The 23,168-nt window shown below is 39.2% G+C and overlaps 1 protein-coding gene across 6 annotated transcripts in view; it reads right to left on the minus strand.

Moving 5' to 3' along the window:
• Positions 1–23,168, minus strand: part of DEPTOR (DEP domain containing MTOR interacting protein) — a 156,219-nt gene that overhangs the window by 76,764 nt on the left and 56,287 nt on the right. For all 6 annotated transcript variants that reach the window (XM_036876272.2, XM_036876271.2, XM_057497792.1 and 3 more), the window contains exons 2-3: positions 20,324–20,502; positions 19,221–19,344 (exon numbers count right to left, since the gene is read on the minus strand). In XM_036876272.2, the coding sequence (XP_036732167.2) occupies positions 19,221–19,344; positions 20,324–20,502 (303 nt within the window). The remainder of the gene's footprint in view (positions 1–19,220; positions 19,345–20,323; positions 20,503–23,168) is intronic.

The raw sequence follows: 23,168 nt of genomic DNA on the forward strand, positions 1-23,168 counted from the left end.
AAAATCTTTGGAAAAAAGTCTAAGTATATAAATGTATGCTTTTACATCAAGAGTATTTATAAAAGCTTTAGCATATAACGGAACTCCTTAAAAACTTTTTATTTGGTATGTAACAAGACTCACTTAAAAATTTTACTTAAGTCTTTTCCCCAAGACTTAAAGGGGGACCTAAAAGTCTTTTCAATCTTCTTTTGCACTTTAATCCATCTTTAGAAATAGCTCATAGCTGGCATTCCCTGGGTTAGTAACAGCTAAGTTGGTGTGAGCAATAGTAATTATATGTAATATAATAACAGCCAGTCCTTCTTAGAAGATGGAAAGGACAACTGCCACATTACGTCAACACATGTGACAGAATCATGGAGACATTCTATAGATTACATGCAGCAGCTCCTTTCAGGCTTCTTTCCAATGTGACATCACTGCTTCTCTCAAGAGGTTGAGTCTATTTTTTCCCTTCCCTTGAAATTTGGTTGACTTTGTGAATTGCACTGACCAACTAAATGTAGCAGAAATGACATTATACATCTTCCAAGGTGAGGCTTTATGAGACCTTGCAACTTCCACTTGCAGCCCTTGCAATGGAGTGCTGAGACTGCCACATGAAGAAGCAAGTCTCACTTATTGGAGGTGAAGAGGCCACAAGAAGGAAAACAGAGGTACTCGGGCAACAGCCAGCACCAACTCTCAGACACGTGAATGATGCCATCCGGGATGTTGCAGGTCTGCATGAATAAGCCCAGGTGAAATCAGCTGAGGAGCCACCATGCCACCCACGGAATCAGGAGAAACAGTACATCAGTGTTGTTGTAAGCTATTAAGCTTGGAGGTGATGTGTTTTGCAGGAACAGATAACTGGAATACATCCATATCAATAGGCAATGGCAAAAAGATGCCAATTCCCCAAAATTGAGACATGTCATACTGCTCGGAAAGTACCGAAGGAAGAATAAATGAATACTGGAAGGTCTGTGAAATAAACCGAATGGTTAAAGCCACAAGGTGCTAGACCTGGGAGCCTACAATGGTGATGAGAATCTAGCAAAGAGAATTGAAGGGCATGTGCATGTCCAAATAAGGAATCCCACCATTTCTTTATTTCTTCCGGTCCTCAAATAAGATATTTTGGAGTGAAAATTGAGGAAAACTAGCCTCTTCAGTTTTCTGGTTTTAGACGTTATTTCCTCTAAGAAGTTTTCTCTAATCCCACAAATCTGGATCATGTGCCACTTCTAGGGACTCCCACAGTTTCCTGAAAGGCCCTCTGAGAATCACCTACTCACTTAACTATATGCTTTTTGGGACAAGTGTCCATCTATGTGGTTCACAGTTGTTTCTTAGTACAATAGGTTCTCAAAGAGCATTTGCTGAATGCATAAATTGGCCTCATTTCTATGCATACACTGCTACACATTATTATCTGAGAGTATATTAAAAATGACCCCTTAGCTATCATCAAGAAGACAAGCAACAACAGATATTGGTGACAATGTGGTGAAAAGGAACCCTTACACATTTGTGGTGGGCATGTAAATCAGTCTAACTCTGAAGGAAAACAATATGGAGGTTCCTCAACACATTAAAAATAGATCTTTGATACAATGTAGCAATTCCACTCCTGGGTACACACCCACAGGAAATGAAAACAGGATTTCAATGAGATATATGCTCTTCCATGTTCATTGTGGCATTACTCACAATAATCAAGATGTGGAAATAACCCAAGTGCCCATCAACAGGTGAACAGATAAAAAAGGTGTGTATACATATGCTATGGAATATTATTCAGCCATGAGAAAGGCTGATACCTTCCCATTTGCACAACATGAATGGACCTCAGCACATTATGCTAAGTCTGATAAGTCAAACAGAGAAAGACAAGTCCTGAATGATCTCACTTACATGCAGAATCTAAAATGTTAAACCTGTAAAAGAAAAATGGTGGTTACCGAGGACTTAGAGAGTAAGATACGAGTTACATGTTTAGTACAAAGTTGTAATAGATAATAAATGAGCCACAGAGGTCTAATGCATAGTATAATGAATATAGACAATAATATTGTACTATAATTATATAATATGATAAATACTGCTACACTGGCAATCATAATATAAAAATGCATCAAAGTGACATGCTGTAAACCTTGAACTTACACAACGTTACATGTCAAATTCATTTTTCTATAAGACATAATCCAGATCAAACATAAATCTTTTCAAGCCATTATTTGATTTAGTAGGTTCTAAATTCCCTGGAAAATGACTACTTGGCCCTTAACTGTAATAAAACTAAGAAAACAACAACAACAGCACAAATGACCTCCTTAGAATGCCCTGGTGTGGTAATGAAGCAAACCAGGAGTTCTGCCTTATTGACACTCTCCAGTTAGGATTACACACACAGATGCCTAGGCCTTGTCTCCATTTCTAACCACGCGGTCCCTTCCAGCTCAGTAATTTTCCTCTCAGGTTGTGGGGTATACAAGTGGATGGGGGTTTACTTGTGTCACTTCTGGTAACAAGAAGCATGACCTGCCAGCCCTCTACAGTTACTGCTAAGTAGCTGGTGGCCTCTGGACAAGTGGCAGGTCAGCCACTGCTGCCAATGTGAGCTTTAGAAAGAGACCAGTTGGCAGGCTTGCCTGGATTAGTTCAGCTTGACATTTAAAACATGCCCCACCATCCTTAGCTCTTCCCTATTTCATTTCCCCTTAATATCAAGTACAGTCCCTATACAGATCCCTCTCTTTAAGACAAAGACTTTCATGGGATTTTGATTTTAGTATTAATATGTCATCACAGTGTAAGTAAGAATTTGACTGCTTGTTCCAATTATGTTTTGCTATGTAACAAGCTGCCATAAAACTTAGTGGCTTCAAACGACCATCATTTAAATATATCTAGTGTTTTGTGTGTTGCCTGGGGCTCAACTGGGTAGTTCCTCTATCGCTCTTGCTTAGGGGTCACTCATGCAACTGCTGGCAGAGAGTGGGGGTGGGCTGAAATGTCTGGCCCTACAGTGCTCCTGAATCAACATAACCTCTCTTCAGTGAGGCAGGCTGGACATTAAGATACAGGGCTCAAGAGGGAGGAAGCAAATGCTGCCAGGACTTTTTAAATTTTATTTTATTGAGATATAATCCACTTATACACTAACCATACAATCAACCCATATCTAACATGTACTAGTCACTGGTATTTAGTGTACACATAGTTGTGCAACCATCACTACAATCCATATTAGAACATGTTCATCACCCCAGAAGGAAACCCCATACCCATTAACAACCACTCCCCACTTCCCCATTGCCCCATCCCTAGGTATATGCTAATCTACATTCTGTATCTACAGATTCACCAATTCTGGAGAATGCACATAAATGGAATCATACAATACATGGTCCTTTACGCCTGGTTTCTTTCATTTAGTGTAATGTTTTCAAGATCAATGCATGCTTAGTCTGTATCAGTACTTCATTCCTTTACAATGCCATATATTTCATTGTATGGATAATCCATATTTTGTTTAACCATGTATCAGTTGATGGTCATTTGGGTTGCTTCCATTCTTAGTTATTATGAATAATGCTATGAATATACATGTATTTTGTATGGACATGTTTCCATTTCTCTTGGATATACACCTAGGAGGAAACTGTTGGGTCATAAAGTAATTGTGTTTAATGTTTTGGGAAAAGCAGGCTGTTCTCAAAGTGGCTGTACCATTTTCATCCTCACCAGTAGAGTGGGAAAGTTCCAATTTCTCCACATCCTTGCCAGCATTTGTCATCTGGTCTGTTTTATCAGGGCCACCCTAGTGGCTGTACACTGGTATCTCATTGTGGTTCTGACTTGCATTTTCCTGATGTTTAATGATACTGGGCATGTTTTTACGTGCTTATTGTTCAATTGTATATCTTTGGAGAAATGTCTGTTTAGATCTTTTGCCCTTTTTTAAATTAGGTTACTTATCTATTTATTGAACACTGTTTTATCTGGATGCAAGTCTGTTATCAGACAACGTTTTGCAAATATTTTCTCTCATCTTGTGGGTTCTCTTTTCGTTTTCTTAATGATATTATTTGTAATGTAAACCAAACATTTTAAATTTTGAAGTAATCCAATTTGTCCATTTTTCTCTTTTGTCACTTGTGCTTTTAGTATCACATCTAAGAAACCATTTACCTAGTCTAAGCTCACGAAAATTTGCTCCTATAGAAGTTCTTCTAAGAGTTTTGTAGTTTTAGTTCTTATATTTATTTCTTTAATCCATTTTGAGTTAACTTTTCTATAAAGCATAAGGTAAGGATCCAACCTCATTTTTTTGCATGTGGCTATCCAGTTGTCCCAGTACCATTTGTTGCAACGACTATTTATTCCCTGTTGAATTATCTTGGTACTCTTGTCAAAAATCAATCAACCACACCAGGCTTTCTTAATGCCTAGGCTCAGAAGTCACATAATGTCAACTGCCCTGAATTACATTTGTTAAAGCCATCAGACACATGCCAGACTCAAAGGTATGGGACACCTGTGTCACCTCTTTATGGAAAGAGCAACATACATGTACAGGAGGAGGTGGAAATGTTTGGACCCATCTTTGAAGAACAGGTACCATACTATATTATTTTAATTGGCCAGCTGAAAGGCAATTTCCAAGTTATATAGCTCATTCACAGTTTTGCATTGTCTCTTCCTCATTTAAAAGTTTTACTTTAAAGTATAGGGTAGTTTTAAAAGCACGCAATTTCAAGGCAAATCTAGCTTCAGATCCTAACTCTGCACACATTAGCTGTGTGACTATGATTCCCCAAGTGTCATCTGGGGATAATAACAGTGCCTAGTTAGAGAAATGTGCAGCTTAAGTGTGATAATGCATGAAAGGCTTCAATCATGGTGCGTAACTACTGAATAAGTTTTAGCCATGATAATGATGATAAAAGTTTCCTAGATGGAGTCACTATTTGATAAAACCAAGTTCCTTTTGCCATAGCAAAATGAATTAAGATTCTGTGTCTATTTCTGTAGACAGTAATAACACTTCCATTTTATTTAGTAATCAGAAATGTGTATGATGCTCTGAAACACTTGAATCTTATAGAACAAATTCATTTTCAGTCAAAACTGTCCTATGCTGGCCTATAATCATGACGCAGTCACACGCCTTACAAGCTGTTAGGCATTAACAATACTTGCCTCCTGCCAAGTAACTCACCAGATTTGACTGTGCATGGGAGCTTATTTCAACCTTTCCTGGATATGTATCTGACTCAGATTTCCCAGACTCACTTCAACCCAGGGGGAAGGCAACATTACAATAGAAGGAACTGCTACATTGAGGGGCTAGTACAGGAATAGAAATAAGCTGATAACGATCTCCTTGTGCATTGAAAAAAAAATTCAGAAGAGTTGAGAAGGCCTTATCTAATGTGGGAACCTATGTAAACGGTATACAAGAACACGAGCTAAGGTGGGAGTCAAAATGACCCATGGGCTATTAGGCCAAAAAAATGCTTGAGAATTTAAAAAGAGAACTTAAAAAACAAAATCGTGTGTTAATACAATGATAAATGGTTTTCAAAAGCAAAACATAAAACTCTACCTATGATAACCATTAATAATTAAAAATTCACTCACCCAAATGTTGAAAGAGTTACTTACCCCTGGGGGAAGTTTGTTAATGATTTTTCTTTTCTTCTTAATAGAATTCTCTATTATTCAAATTATTCCCCAGAAAGAATGTAGTGTGTTTGTAACTGGGGGAAAATGTTATCAATAAAGAAGGTATATTAAGGTTCATATTAAGTTATATTTAGGCTTCTGTTTAACCAGATGACTTGCCCTGACAAGATGCTAACATGAATACACAATACAAAAAAGTAGCTCCCAATGTATAAATTATATATTTAGATGTATGCTTCCAACAGACAGTTTGAGTCTATAACATTGACTCTTATGATTAAAAAGAAAGTATTAATTAGGAAGACATGCTTACATGAAGTTGGTATTTTTAAGTATGATGCTATTATCTATAGCACAGATGCTATACAGATAAATTGACATAGTTTTCATAATTCGGTTTGGAACTAGTAAATGGAAAGCTGTTCAATCAATATTCATGAATAATAACATTACATATTGGAAAAGGTGAGGGAAAAGGAGGAACAGCAGCATTTTACCACTCTTGGCCAACAGATATCTTTTACCTTCCTCCATATCACATGTTGAATTGAACATGCTCATTTTTATCCTTATTTCTTCCTCATGCTGTTCTTTTACATCTTCCCTCCCTCCTTTCTTTGGAGAAACCCACTCTTTTCTGTACAGTGATATAGGCTGTTCACTGCACAAGGGAGCCTAGCTTTAGGGAAAAACAAGAGCTAAAATTCAGCTCTGACACCCCATGAGCAGTCCAGTGTGGGGTGAGGAGCTGCACCAGCCTGAAGGAAAGGACAAACGGGGGGCTTGGTTCCCATTTACACAAAGGTGCTAAGTGACACATAGGGCTGGATTAAATGTTACCCCATCTTTGAAGGTATCCCGACTAACAAGCAATCCATACAGACCTCTCCCTTTTTTTAACTTGAAGTCCATACCATGGTTTATATATTCTCTCAATTTCTGCTGCCCTATGTTTACCTCTCTGGCTAAACAAGAAGCTTCTGGAGGATGAACACCAGGACTTAAATGTTTTTATTTTATAGAAAATGAAGCCAAGGGAGGAAGTATACATCAGGTGCTCAACAAGTACTTGTTAATCCACAGACTAAAAACTAGAAAAAATGTCATAAACAACAGTAATGGAGAGTATTACTTATCTTTGAGAGATAAAACCCCTTCCTCTTTGCTTATTATTTGAAATTTGCTGGAAAGAAAACCAAAAACTTCTTAGTGCTGGTTTTATACTCTGAAGAGACCGATATTCCGGAAACTAAGTTGTTAATTCCCTCCTTCCCTATGGTTTTCAGTGTTGTTAGATTGAACATTTGCAGAATGTGAGTCAGATTTAGAGAGAAGCTGAGTGTGATCTCAGGGCCACGGATGTCCTAAAAGGCTACATTCAACTATGGTTTCGTAACTGTGAAGTTACACAAGAAGGAGAGAAACTGAGCAAATTTCATACTGAATTCTAATCAATTCAAACCTCTGTGAGCTTTTTCAAACACTGCCAAGGGAAGCTGCATTTAAAACTTATTATAAGGACTCCTTTTAAGGGAATGGTTTTTATGTTTATTTTGGATGTTTCCATGATTCTTAGAAAATAGAAGGATTTACTGCCAAAAACAGAGAAAGAAAGGGGGATAAAGAAAGAAGTTTAGGAGAGGTAACATGAAATAATGAAGAAAAATTGAAAACAACACCAATTAAATGAAAGAGGCCATTTACAAAAAGCATGTATTATATCTCTCCATTCATATGAAACGTTCAGAACAGAGCAGTCTATAGAGACAGGAAGAAAATGAATGCTTCCTTAGGAACGAATGGAGGAATAGGGCAGTGATGCGAATTGGTGCAGGTTTCTCTCTGAGGTGATGAAAATAGTCTAAGATTGTGGTGATGGTTCTACATATCTGTAAATATATTAAAAACCATTGAATTGTACACTTTTAATGGGGCGATTGTATAGTTTGTGAATTATATCTCAATAAAGCTGTTTAAAAAAATCACTACTTTGGCCATTTCGTTTATACATTTGTTTAGTTCAATAAATATTTACTGCACAGCTTCTATATCCCAGGAGATACAGAAATGAAAAGGCATTGGCCCTTACCCTTAAATTGCTTACTATCCAGTGGGGAGGCCAACATTAAAAACCTACATACGAGGCAGATAAACACTGCAACAAAGTTAGAACTAGCTATAGAATGGAAGGGGAGTAAGGAACAAAATATTCAAGTCTACCAGAGGAAGCATTCAGACTCCAACTTCAGAAGAAATGGGGGTTGGCCTTGAGAGACAGGGAGAAGCTACAGGATCCAGGAACAGCAAGTACAAATACACAGGATGAGGGAAGATCAGGACTAGCAGTTCGGTGTTGAGTCAGGATGGGGGTGGGGTTGGGGGACAGCAGTGTAGGAGGAGAAGAGCATCGATGCCATTAGATCAGGAGGGCTTCAGATCCGATAGGTGACAGAGTGGATAAGTTCTGCGCTCAGGAGTGTCAAGGGGGATAACAATGACAACAGCATAATGATCCTTCTGTATGATGGTGATCGACACCCTTTTTCACTTTCCATTATGGCAATCGTGCTTTCAGTCCACCCAATGTACCAGCACTTACCGGATACCCTGCTCCTACTCTGGAAGACCAGGAGGAAGCAAGGTAAGCAAACTTCCTGAAAGCTTGAAACTGCTCTTAACATATTTTGATTTCACCTACCTGTTGGAAACCAGAAGGGGGTTATCAGCATGAAAGGACAAGTTGCTAACTTCAGTCTAGGGTAAATTGGATGAAAAAACATTCAGCAAACTGGAACCTTTGGTGTTCACGTAGATGCTAACAGCCTCTCAGTCATCTCTGGCATTGACTAGAAGGAAGGGAATGGTCTATGAAAGTGAAATGTGATCGACAGGAAAGACTTTGCAGTCTTTCTAAATCTATATGTCCTAGTGTGGAAGGAAATATAATGAGTTACAAAACAATACCTCAGTGCCACATAAAAGGAACCTGGGAATGATCCCTTTGTCTACCTTCTCTGCTCTTGCCTATTAGCACAAATGGGTACAGAGAGAATGGCAACGGGAAGCAGTCCTAGGTTTGAATCTCTGAATACTGATTTCCAAATTGTGGTTGGTTTCTATGATCCTGAGTTTCTCCTTGTACATAATAAGAATAATAATGCTAACTTCAACGGGGTTGTAAAAATTAGAGCAAATCTGTATAAAGCATCTAGCATATCACCTGGCACAAAGTAGCAGGGAACAAATGATATACACAGGTACACATGTACCCATGGACCCTTGTTCATTCTCGTCAGGTTGGACAACAATCCAAACTAACCAGAAGAGCCAATTCCAGCCGTCTGGGGAGAGGGGCTGGCATTGGGTGATAGGTGAGACAGAGAAAAGCCAAAGGAGTTTAATTACTTAAAAAAGAAATTTTATACTCTAGAGGAGGCTAACACTGATGCAAACGTTAATTTTATTTAGGACATTAAATTGTGGTAGAATACAGGGGGAAATTTTAAAAAAATATTATTTGGGTGGTGGTTCCATAAATGTTCAATTTGTGAAAATTTATTAAGGGGCACACTTACGACATGTACTTTGTGTATATTGCACTTCAATAAATTTAACTTTAATAGTTTAAATACAAATTTAACAAAGTTGAAAACGTTGTCCGGATTTTCTTTTCTTTCTGGTCTGAAAGACTCTTTTGTGAGGGGCTCTGAAAATAAATGCTTTCTGTCAGTCTGGTGCTTTTTCCATTTGGTGGAACAATGCCTTGGCTTACACTCCCCAGCTCTGTGCAGAGACAATAATTAAGTAAGGATGTTTCCATTTAGCAAACAAAGCGAAAAAACGATATACCAAGTACACTTCTTAGGATCTCTGCGTTTAAAGACAAAGCCACCTACTCTGGGACCCTGCACACAAATCCTCTAATAATGGAAGAAAAGCCTTTTCTCTTACAAACTCTCAACCTTGCCTTCCGCTGGTACCATTCCTTGAAGAACCACTTTTACTCTGCTCCAATACGTGTCTCTTCTCTCACAAGGTCCTGCCCCCTCCTCTACTCTGTGTGTGTTCTTTCTCCCTTTGTTGCAGAATGTTTGGTACAGCGTCACCATTGCCCATCCCCCTTGACGCATTCACTCTAGAATCTCCACACTTAAAAACAAACAAGAGCTATTTCCTCTAGAAAAGACTTCAAGTTCTTAATCGCTTCCAGATGGAATCAACTGCTGCTTGATGTAAGCTAGAGTCACTGGATTGAAAACATGCTGCAGATGATATTTGATTTCTACAGGTCCACTCAAGAAATTAAAAATTTTAACTTTTAATGCCAATTGTGGGAAAATGAAAAGCCTGCACTACACAACTTTTGGCCAGGAACTGGACCCTAAAAGCATGTTACTTAGTCCAGCTCAAATTCACTTTCCTTAGCTGTAAACTGATGGTAAAAAGCTCTTCCTCCTAGATGCGTAGAAAGAATTAAGTGACATAATGTGTGAAAAATAGTTAGGATGGTGCCTAGACCACAGACATGCTCAGTGAACAATGGCTATGATCATTATCCTTACCCTTTGAATGTTTATTATCAGAACCTACCAGGAGTTAATATGAATAGAGTGATCTTAAAAAGCAACTATCTACTACTAGTTTTACTCAAATCAGAACATTCCACAGGATAAGAAAGAGAGAAAGGGGCTGTCCATTGACTTCTTTCCTAAATATGAATGACCAGGTATTCATTTATCTATGATCCCTTCAACAATCATTTATTGGACACATGCTACGTGCTGGATATTGAAGCTGAGGTTGTGTGCGGTCCCAAGGTCCATACCTCAAAGAGCTTCTGGTCAAGCCGGGGAGACTAAAACATCAAGCACAAACACCTTGCAGAAGTGGCTGCTGTGCTGGCTGGGCTAGGGCTCAGGGTGAATGAGGAGCAGAAAGGGAACCAAGTAATTCATTATAATCCAACCATGTGCCCTACTTGTACAACAGGGGCTATTTAGTGTACCCTGTGCCAGTTCCAACCATCACATCATGCATGGTACACACTCTGGAAAAAACAGAAAGAGCAAGTGACTCTTAGGCTGACAGAGTGTGGGCATCTCTGCCTGCCAGCCCACTCACAGAGCTACAAGACAACGCACTTCAGTTCCTAGGGGGGTATCACAGGCCCTGTCACTCAGGGTCTGGCAGGAAACTCCAAGAATACGGAAATGGACTAATAAGAGATGGTTTATAATTAAAGGCTGGGAGGGTTAAAGAAAACTGGAAGGGATGGGGGAGCTCCCAGACTAGCAGACTGCAGTGACCATTAACAACTCTAGGCCTAAAGATTACGGAGAGCGGGCAGTTGCCTGAGCCTACAGGGCTGACATGTAAGAAGAGGGCTGCCTGAGAGGAGCTGGGACTTCCGGAGCAGAGAAGGAGCAGAGAAATAAATACTCTGACCTCACTCTCCTCCCATCTACTTCCTGCTACTATCTCCCAGGGGCTGAGCCTGGTGATGTCATCCCTGTAAGTTAGCTCCTGGAGTGCTCGGCATGTCAGAAAAGGGTAGAGAATGGATCTGGAGGACAAACAGAAATGTCCTGCACACAGGCTGGGCATCTCGCCATGCTGAATAGAATTCTAGTGTAAAAAGGCATGTGGTTTTTATTCAACTGGGGTAACACAAGGATGCTTTTGACTACACGAATTGTTCCTTGCTTGTTAGAAACATGCTTCCTGCATTCACTGAACTTTATCTCATCTAGTCCTCACAGCAAAGCTGTGAATTATGCATTTTCTTCCAACTTTACAGTTGAAAAACAGACTCTGGAAGGTTGACCTCCTCGATAAAAGGCAGGAGAAGAACTCTGATGCATGCTTCTCCAACTCCAGAAAACTTACATTTTTTTCCCCCATTCTACCAAGTTAAAAAGTATCTACAGAGATGGATTGGCAAAAATCAATGTAACAGAGACTTGGTTCATAGCCCTGCAATTAGGAAAACTTGGCAGAAGTAACCAGTACAGTCAATCTCCCCCATAAAGGAATCCAGTTTACTGTTGAAGCAACAATGTGTTTACCTTTACATCACATTATTTCCAAATAATCAACCAGAGCTGGAAATCTCTAGATGACCACCTAGGGCTGATGATTTCTGGCAAGCACAACTGGCCTGCTGCCGGTTTTGTGTGTTAACAAAGCTCTCCTATTGTTGCCACATAGTACAGGGAAGGGGGAAAGTGGTATTGTCAAGAAACAGTGAGAATGTGATTTCCAAAACCAGACCCAAGGACTTGGTATGAGCCAGGAGACAAACACTTTCTTGAGGCCCACTTAAAAATCTATTAAGCTGGACGTTGTTAACCATTATTTAGTGGTGCTCGTTGCTGCTACCACCAGGATTGAAGCTGCAGACATTTTGTGAAGGAGAAGCTGCAGAATGAAAAATAGTTAAGATCATGGGCTCAGCTGGAAACCACTGTTCAAAATGCTCCCTAAGCTTCCTGGCTGTGTGGTGATAAGCACTTTGGTTCCCCTCTCTAGTCTGAATTTCCTTATTTGCCAAAGGGAGAAAAACAGTATTCATCTCATTAGGTTAGAATAAAGGCTTTAATAAAACAACACATATATAGTATAGTGTTTGGTATACAATGAGCATCGATGTGATGCCCTGTTTTCTTCTTTCATAGTTATCATCAGCATCTACAGGCTCACACCACTGATTCTGCAGCAAGTCTGACCAAAACATCTGGCCCGAACAGGACAGATCTCACCTTGCTTTTCTCTCTCTCTCATGCTTGCCAGTGCACTAAGAGAAGCCCCTCTGCTCCCCATCAGCCACCATTTCTTAGTGATTTTTAGTTTTTTTTTTACTTATTTTATCTATTTTTTTATTGTGGTTAAACATACATAACATAAATTTTACCATTCTAATCCATTTTTAGTTCAGTAACACTAAATGCATTCACATTATTGTGCAGCCACTACCACCATCCATTTCTAGAACTTTTCATCTTCTAAAACTGAAAGTCTATACCCACTAAACGATATCTCCCTATTCCTCCCTCTCCCCAGCCCCTAGCAATCTCCTTTTTGTCTCTATGAATTTGACTACTCTATATATCTCATATAAATGTAATCATACAATATTTATCCACTTGTGACTGGCTTGCTTAATTAGCATAATGTTTTCATCCATATTGTATCATGTGTCAGAATTTCCTTCCTTTTTAAGGCTGAATAATATTTCATTGCATGCCTGTACCACATTTTATTTATCTATTTATCCATGGATGGACATATTGCTTTGACCTTTTGGCTATTGTGAGTAATGCCGCTATGAACACAGGTGTACAAATACCTGTTCAAGTCCTTGCTTTCAGTTCTTTTGGGTACATACCAAGACATGGAATTGTTAGATCACAGAGTAAATCTATGTTTAATTTTTTGAGGAACCACCATGCCACCTTTCACAGCAGCTATATTATTCCTACCGGCAATGCACAAGGATCCCAATTTCTCTACCAATCCTCACCAACACTTGTTATTTTCTGGTTTTTGTATTTGTCATCCTAATGGGTGTGAATTAGCTGCATTGCCCCTTTCTATTTCCAGCAGCTCTGTGCTCCCAGATGCATTTCGCTACCCCCACTTCCCAGTCCCCGGGCATAACCGAATGCATACACATTGGCCAGTGCTATTCCTGAGGAAGAGGACTGAGCTCAGCTACCTGGACCAAAGCAGCCATAAAGCTGGCTCCTACACAGCCCTTCCTGGCAGGCTGAGGCTGCACTGTAAAAAATAAGAGAACCAACACAATTAGGTGAACTATGGCCAGATGTTTTCAATGTGCATACACATTGCTCTTACTACTTTGTAAACTACTCTTACTACTAATTGTAACTATACTTACAACTTATAAGGCAGTGTTTAGATAGAGAAATTATTTGAAAATAACAGCAGTATAAAATTCTTGTTGATTTTTAAAATACAATGAATTTGTTCTATATTGTCTCTCCAGTCCAGGACCCCTGAGAGAAAAATTATTAAACATTTTAATAACCCATCAGGTGAAACTCACAATTTTGCAAAGCCTGTTGGGAAGAAACTCACTTTCAAAAAGAGAAAAGGACAAAAAGAAAGAAGAAAGGCGGTGATAAGGAGTGTCCAACAAGGACACGGTTCTAGGTCAAAAATTTCCCATGACTCTACGCAGAACTGCACATATAATGAAACCACTTAAACTTTTGTTCTGAAGTTGCTAAACATTCTGGGAGAAGAGATGATGGCCCTTTAAAAATAGCATAGTTTTAAAACTTTCTAAACAACTCAGTTCTTTTCTCAAATAAACTCTTATAAAAAAATCCCATTTTTTTCATTTCATGTTTCCAACATATTAGTTACTTATTAAAGTTAGACAGTGAAATCTTTAAGTTAGTTTTAACACAAAATATACAGAAATAAGAGGAGTGATGAGGATTATTATTACTTCCCTAGTGGTCAGTGTCAAGATCCAATGACCTTGGCCACTCTGTTTAATTATTGGGAGATAATTCTCCATGGGTCTCTCACATCTTTTCATAACCTGCAGGGAGAAGCACTGACAGCTTATGTTCTAGACTATCTTTTCAAGGAGGCTTACATAGGAGCAGATTTGGAAGAGAGTGTTTCCATCTGGGGGCAAAACGGTGGATTTGCTTACTTCCTTCTGGGCCAGAGAGCAGTTTTGCTTGAAGACTACTAGAAAAGGTTCAGGTTACTCAACCTCAGAGTTCCTCTTCTGTGATCCAGCCCTCACAGGTGTCATCTGGTGCTCACTGTGCTGAGGCTTCAGGAACTGGTTCCAGAAAATGATGATACTCTGTGGTATCGTCACTATTGCTGAGGGTAACAAAACGTTTTTCCTTTGTCCCTGACCCAGGAGTCTCATGTCTTCTGCCAGCAGGTAAGGAAATGGTGGTAGGCAAACTTGTTAGCTTGCAAGTAGGGAAGAATCTCAAGACTCTTAAAAAGTTCTGGATATTAGTTATACGGTATCAAAATTACCCCTTCTCACCCAGATAAGCAGTTGCAAAAGGTAACAACTTTTAACTCACTTCCACTGCAATCTTGCAACACTCTTCAAATAAATCAAGAAGGCAGGGAATGTTTATTCCAAGATCCTATGAAGCCATTAATTAATTGGGCAACACAAGTAAATGTGAAAGATTTTACATAACACATTAGAAAGTACTTTTTATTAAAGTTTGTAAAATAATTGCAAAATATTTTGAATACAAAATTTGAATCCATTTGCAGAACTGAGGATCTCAGATGGAAAAATACTTCTATACCAGAAATGGAACCAAAAGCTTGGAGACTTTTTTCTTACTCCAGCCCCATGGTTTAGGGGTACATCAGTCATTAAATCTCCCTCTAGCTCTGTCCCCCATCTCTACAAGCAGGATTGATTGTGCCCACTGGGTGCAACTCACAGAGGTGTACAGAGGACCAAATAGGATAATGTATAAGATGCTTGGTAAACTCTAAAGAGGCAAACAAAGGTAACCCTCTGGCTGCTGTTGCTTGTCATTAAAAGCAAGTTCTCTGTAGCTCTTTCAGGATAGAAGCTCAGCAGCTCACAGTGATCACAGCATGCAGTGGCCTTCTTCTTTCAACAAATATTTATTGTGCCAGGCCCTGAGAGGGAACAGGAAAAGGATCCCAGGGGTACTTGGTAGAGAAACCTCTGATAAGATAAAACACACAAAGGGGCTTTTCCCCTTTGGATATAGTTTCTTCCTTATATTTCTCTCTAGTCCTATGGAAGAAAAACTACAAAGGAAGCGGTGGGGACTCAGCAGAGATTCTAATGGCATACAGGCACTTTAAACCAATTCTTCAGTCAGGTCTACACTCCCAATCAGGTCTCTACTCCTTTAGACTATTAGTGGCTGAGGAGAGAAACTCCTCCTGCTGAGAAAACCAAGTGCCCTTTAAATGAAAAACTAAACTAACATCTTTATGTACCAGATCTAGAAGGGATTTAATTTCATATTGAGACTGAGATTAAATTAGAATTTAATTAACTTTTTTCTTACCAAGATCTATTTTGCTGATGGCTAAAAGATAATCAAGTTTTGTAGTTCAGAATGCACATCCAAAACATCTCCTACCATGTGAAGGCAGCATATACAGATTCTATATTGTTCTTCTGAGTTACAGATATTTATCCTGCTTACAAAGGTTTTATGTGAGAACTAAAATCTGTTCTGTTTGGGAGAATGTAAGTGATGTTCATGTGTTATGTGCCTGGGGTATTTATGCCTCTGCAAAGCTAAGTGGGAAACTACCAGCTTCTCTTAGAGAGATGTCATGCCTTATTCTCTGCATCTTCAGCCCATAGTGATGGTTTAATGGAAACTTGATGAAAATGCATTGTGCCCTGAATGTGCTCAGATGAATTCCTCAAAATGACAGTCTGGGCATCGATCCAGGAGCACACAGCCTCTTTCTTATACTCCCTTCAAGCCCATAGCAAGAGAGGAGCAATAGGATATACTCACAGTCTGCGGTAGGGCCTGTCTTGTGTACTTATACATATTAGTTTATTTAAACCGTAAAAGAAGTCTATGAGATTGATCCAATCACTATCTCCATTTACTAGACAGGCAAACAGAGGCACAGAGAGGTGAAGCCACTTGCCGCAAGGCACAGACCCAGGATTCATACCCAGGTAGCCCAGCTGCTGGGCTCTCTTAGCTTCTATGCTAGCCTAGATCATAAAATAACATGATAAAAAAATAATAGATATCATTTATTTATATGATTATTTACTACTCTCTTAGCAGCAGCTAATATTTCTTGGGCTCTCACTGTGTGCCAAGCACTGTGCTTAGCATTGTGTTGACTGTAACTCACTTAACCTTCCCAACAGCCTTTTCAAGTAGGTCCCAGCTTAACCTCCATTTAAGACCACGGGTCAGTGAGGTTCAGCAGCCTGCTCAAGGTCACCAAGCAACCAAGTTGTGAGGATGGGATTGGAGACTAGGGCAGTGTGACTTCAAAACCCATAACCACTGTCACTCACGAGGCAGTAGAATTCATGCCCCTCTAACCCTACAACCTTCTTCACGCTGGGACAACTTTGAAGAGTCAGCTTCTGTCTCTTAACCAATAATTCATTCGAGTACCTCTGAGTTAAGGTAAGTGGAGGGATATATATACCAAGAGGTAACAGAATCATTGAATTTTAGTTTTGAAACAGCCTTGTCCTACAAAATAGCAGACTGAGAAACACAACTACAGCTTAGAAAGTCAGAGTGCTCAAAAATCAGCATGGTTCAGAAAAACCACAGCCAGAAACCACCAAGTTTCATAAAGCTCTAATAATAACACAGAACAAACAAGCAAGAGGAGAGCAAAGAGGAAATATTGACAATATAGCCTCTCAGAGCTGGTGGGAGCTTTTTGTAGGGCAGTGGCCTGCACACCTGCCACCTGTGTTCAGGCATCCCTTCTGCCTCTCTCACGCTGTAGCACCATCATGCAGGAATGACGTAACTGCTTCAGGTCCCAGATGCTCCTCCTGAAAAATGGAGCAATAGCCCCATCTATTTTATATCATATATTATTATTTACTACTCTGTTATTAGAGTTCAGACAAAATAACCTAATGGAAGTGCTTTGAGAAGTTTAACTTACAAATAAAAGGCATTCTTGTTTTGATCGTATTTGTGGAATACCATGTAGATTTCATTGATTTCATCCCTTTAATCTCCGTAAGTAGTAATAAATCTTTTCTAATAATAAAAGTGTTTTCTAAAATTTATGAAAAGCCTATAGCAGTAAGTTTGGGCTTTGGGCCCCAAGTTCAAATCCCAGATGATTTTTACTAGTGAGGTGAACTTGGGTAAGAGATATAATTGCTTCCTGCCAATTTTCCTCATCCATGAAATGGGAACAATGACCCAAACTGAAGTTATGATGATCAAATAAAAGGGGTTAGTCAGGTTGTCAGATACACAGTTAACAACCAATAAATATCATCAATTGTTATTATCTTAAAAGGGAAACAACAAAAGGAGCATATATTTTGCAAGACCTTCTTTCACAAATGTTAATGGTAGCCTAAACAAGTACTCTGGCTGAAAAATATAGGAAAAATACTTCAGTACTGAAATAAGTAAAATACTTGAAAAGATGAGCTGTGAATAAAACCAACTATTTTCTTTTTCATGTTATGTTTTAAGAGCATCCAAAACTTACAAACTAGTAGTACACACTGAGATTCATAGGAAAAATGCCCAGGGAAACAAGGAAAATGCCTTTAAAAAATTAAGGGTATACTCTAAACAAAAGTGGTCAAATAGGCAAACTGAGCCATCAGTTCCAAAGGCCACAAAGTTTGTTCCAGCAACCAAAAGTAGGGGCCAAGATTTGTAACATGGCAGCTAGTTCATGCAAGGTTAAGTACTTATTAAATTACTTTTCCTCGTGCTAATTTCATAAGCACTTTAAACAAATAAGTACTTGGAAATTGAGACACTGAACACTAACAACTGGAACACCAACTACATGCCAAAAAACACAGCGATATTGATCCATGGAAATGACATGTATGTTTTTGACATCATAGAATCTTATAGTTTGAAGGGACCATCATGGTAATCTAAATACCTAACACCTGTTAGAATTTTCCAAAAGGAATTAGAAAATAAAAGAAAACAGCAAACAAACATAGACACCCATTCAAGTACATAAATGGAGGTGTTGATGGGTCCTGTCCATTTGAACTCATGTGAGTCAGGGAGATGAGGGATCTTCTATACTTCAGTATATGCACCAACCCACACATCACAGAGTAATGTCTTGAAATTGGTAAGTACATATTTTCAACTCCCTGCGCCCTTGAAGGCAGCCAGAGTTAAGGAGAGGGTGCCAAGCTCTTGCACTCCTTTCTCTAACTATTACCCAGGAAAAATACAAGGAAGGGAGGATGGAAAAGGGACCACAGAAATAGCAGATAAGCTCAGAGACGAACTACCAGGGAAATTCAAGATCCACCAACTGCAGACCCTGGGCTACAGTATATTCGTCTCTCCTAAAGAGCTGAGAGACTATTCCCCTTTGACCATCATGCTATCTGAAGTTCTCTCACTACTCATCTCCTGACCTGAACTTGAACTTCCCCTGTACTTGACACTGTTTCCCTAGCCATTTACAAGCCTCAACTGCCAAGTTATACAACAGGAAAAGAACGGGCAACTGCATTACTTGATGCCAAACATCAAGCTCCAACCTATTGTTTTTACTTCTGGAGTTTGTTAAATGGACTTGAATATAGAAGACACTATTTACATAAATTCCTAATTAAGAATCTTATGAAATCTACTTAATTTCTGGCCAAGAGAAAAGCAAATGAGTGATAAGCATTTTCTCATATTAAAAGGGACGGTTATGTAACCATCCCACTGTAGAAGAGCCAGGCTGAAGTCAAAATGATAAAAGACTGAAACAGCCTTGCTTCTCTCAACAAGTTAAGGTTACAGTGTGGGATTTCATGGGCAACATACTTCTCGTATAGCCTCTGTCCTCTCATGAAGGCCTTCACTTCGTTGTCCAATGGGAAGGTGCCGTCATCCTTTCTAAAGCGGTAGAAGAGTTTGACATCCTTGAATTCCTTATGCTCATCACACACTGAAACACAATATACACAGAGAGGAGAATAATAAAAAAAAACCCTCTTATTTAATTACTCAAATGAAGTAAGATGCTAATTAAGATTTGTTTGACTACCTAATTTCTCAAGCAACTACTATATAATTTGTTACCTGATCCTGGAACAGAGTAAGTCCAGTATTATTAGCTATTATCCTCATCATCACTTTTTACCTATTAAAAGGGCCACAGATTTCAATTTATAATTCATTCCACAAACACTTCTTGAGCATGATTCTGGGTTAGACATCAGCCTCAAAGAATGTAAAATCCAGTGAGATAACGAGAAACGTCAACACATAACCAAAATATGGTGTGATAAGCTTACAGTACCTCAGTAACCCAGCTTTGGAGAATGGGCTCTCCTTTGAAGAGGTTGCATGGAAGTGGAGACCTGAAGAATGAGTAGAAAGTGGGAAAAAATGGAAAGAAAGGGCCTTCCAGCCCAAGAGAATAACAGCATGTGAAAGGTCTTGGTCAGAGTTAGAGATTTCAAGGAGACATGTTCATGAATGTTCATTGAACCACTGAGAATAACAGCAAAAGCCTGGAAACAACCAAAATACCCCTCAGTGGGAGAACAGTAAATTATGATGGCATAATTATGTGTGGCACACATAGCAGTGAAAATGAGCAGTCAAGAGATACACAATCAACATGCTTGAATCTCACAAATAGCATGTTCATCAGTTTGCAAAAGAATAAACATGTATCTCTATAAAGATTAAAAACATTTAAAACAATGTCATATGTTACTAAGAGATACATATATAAAAAAGAAAAAGTATTTAAAAAGTCCATGGAAATAAACTTAAAGCCTCTTACAGGGAGGAAGGGCATGAAATTGGGGAAAGGTACACAGGAGACAATTAAAGTAAAATGTTTAATTTCTTCTAGAATAGAAGATGTAGTCCTTCATTTCCTCTCAAGTTACCTTGCCTATCACCACCTCACTCACCGTGATGAATAATGCCCCGGTCTGCTAATTTCTGCATGAGTTTAATTGCCGTCTCTCTGTCAGAAGCCTCTTTGTGCTCAATCAGCCAGTCAATCAGTTCTTTTGCGACAAAACAGTTTGGGTAGGTTTTGAGATGATGTCGCCTATCTTTAATAACCTTTTCTTCATGCAGCCTGAGCCTGGAAAGAAAATTCGGTAATCATTTTAGGTATTTTGATGACAACACAAATTATGTAACCAACCCCAGAGAGCATTAACAGAATGGAAGCTCTAAATGCATGAAAGTGCCATTCAAATATCTTTATGTCATACTGTCAGAGCTTAGAAGCCCCCAAAAGTGATTCTACCCCCAGATCTGGAGATGATACAGGTAAATGAGAAGGGACAACAACCAAGGTTAACGTAGAGCTCTCCTGCCACTGGAGAGACTGACAACAGCTCTCTCACCCTTATTCCACCTCAGTCCCTTCTCTTTATCTCCCCACCAGTGGGCTTATTGCTTGAACCCACCAACGAACAAAAGCTCTAGCAACATGCTGAAACCAGGCACTTCCTCTTTGTCACAGACTGCTCAGAGTCCACCATATTTGCATTAATTCATTCATACAACAAATATGAAGAAGTGTCTACTACACGTCCATTAGGCACTTCTAGACATTTAGAGACATACATCAAAAAATACATAAGGTCCTTGCCTTTATAAGCCTTGTTTTTATAGGGAGCAACAGCCAATCCTTTTGTGAAGCTTCCTAGGTTCCAGGGACAGATTCGAGCACTTTATATAGATTGACTCAGTCATCAGAAATTATTATTACTATCTTCTTCTTCTTTTTTTTTTCCAGCACAGAGAACTGAGTCTTCAGAGAGATTCAAGTGACTTCTCTAAGACCACAGAGCTAACAAGTGGAGAAAATAAGATCTGGGCCCTGATGGTCTCACTGCAGAGTCTGGCTTTCCAACTGCCACATCACACTGCCGATGGCTAGAGTGATGTAAACAAAAATTCCAGGAGAGATGGATTAAGGCTATTGGACAAATACAATTAATTTATAAACGGACAGATTAACGTGGAGAGAAGTGATTGACATGGAACCTTTCCTTACTCAAGTCAGAATTCAGTTACTTTTTACCAAGAGTCTTTAACCTGACTTTTTTTTAAAACAAGTTTCTTCCATTTATCTTCCCTTCTTTTATCAGTCATGCATGGACTTTTTAATTCTCAAGTGAAGCATTTGAACTGAGTGAAACATGAGGTCAGCTTTCTTCCAACTTCACCTACATGCTTCTATATTCCTTACCTCATATTCTCCACATTGTTGAAATATGGGAGTGCCACATAAGCAAATCACACAGCAACAGTGTGATGGAGGCAAGCGATTTAATGTCTCTTTCTTCCTCTGCAAGGTGGAGGCAGGTACGCCCACCCTATCCTGGGTAATGTTGGGATTTGGAAACATAATATCTTTTAAACACCATCAACCCAGCACAGCGGCTGACACACAATAGATCCCATCTTCCTTTCTGCTACTCCCTAAGGAAGGAATTTCATCATATTCTTGCCTGTTTTTTGGACAGAGTACACTGAATGGAATTTAATAGATTTTGATATCCCAAGGGTTGTGATTGTGAGTTGGGAGCACTGGGCTGGAGTTCTCCGTTGCTGAACCACGGTTATAAGCTGCACCATGCTCCCCCAAAATTCATATGTTGAGTTTCTAACCTCTGGTGTTGAGAATGTGACTGTTTTTGGATAGAGGTTCTTTAAAAAGGTAATTAAATTAAAACAAGTTCATTAGGGTGGCCCTAATCCTGTATGATTTGTGTCCTTATAAGAAGAGATTAGGACACAGACAAGGCAGAGAGGGAAGACCCTGTAAAGACAGATGATGAAGGTGGCCATCTGCAAACCAAGGAGAGAGCCTCAGAAAAAACCAACCCTGCCAATACCTGGATCTCAGATTTCTAGCCTCCAGCGTAAATTTTTGTTGTTTAAGCCTCTCCTTTGGTGCCACTTTGTTATGACAGCCTGAACTGGGGGAAGGGAGAGGAGGAAAGAAATGAGTATAAATTGCACAGAAGGAAAAGAACTATTTTAACTGGGTTCCAACTGTATGACCAATTTTGTACTAAGCATTTTGACACATGATGACTTAACTGCTACAGCCTGAATGTTTGCACCCCACCCCCCAAAATCCACATGTTGAAACACTAAGCCCCCAGTGTCAGTTATGAGGACAGTCCTGAACACAGGACGAGGAATAGGAAGACTGGGCTCTCGTCCTGATACTGCCAGTAATTCCAGGCATCAAACCTGAGTGTCAGAATCCTCACTTTAAAGAGGGGATAACAGCATCCACCTTGCTCTCCTTATCACACTGTCCCAAAGTTCAATACTATGGATAAAAATAGCATTTGAGCCCTTACTTTGTGCTAGGCGCAGTTGTAACTGATTCATTGGCATTAATCCTCATGACAACCCCCAGGCAGCTAATGTTAAAACCACAAATGATAGCAATGTAGAGTTGTAATTATTAATAAAAAATAAATGAGCCCTAATTAAAAAAAAAAAAACACGTTCACATAGGCGTGCTAAAGTCATTACATGAATCTTTCTAATTAATTCAGTGACAATGACACTGAGTAATTTGTTGAACATGCTCAAAGTGGCAGCATGCTAAACATTAATTCCTAGACGTGATGTCTGTCAGGAATACAAGAATAATGAAGACCGATTTACTTAGAAATTGAAATGTGGAACAAGCTACCACATAATTTGGCGGAGGAGGAATATGTTATGAGCCAAGAGGAGTTTTAGTTTCTGTAAACTTTCCAAATTAAAAAAAAA

This window comes from Manis pentadactyla, chromosome 3 (assembly GCF_030020395.1).
Source record: "Manis pentadactyla isolate mManPen7 chromosome 3, mManPen7.hap1, whole genome shotgun sequence".
Taxonomy (NCBI): Eukaryota; Metazoa; Chordata; class Mammalia; order Pholidota; family Manidae; genus Manis; species Manis pentadactyla.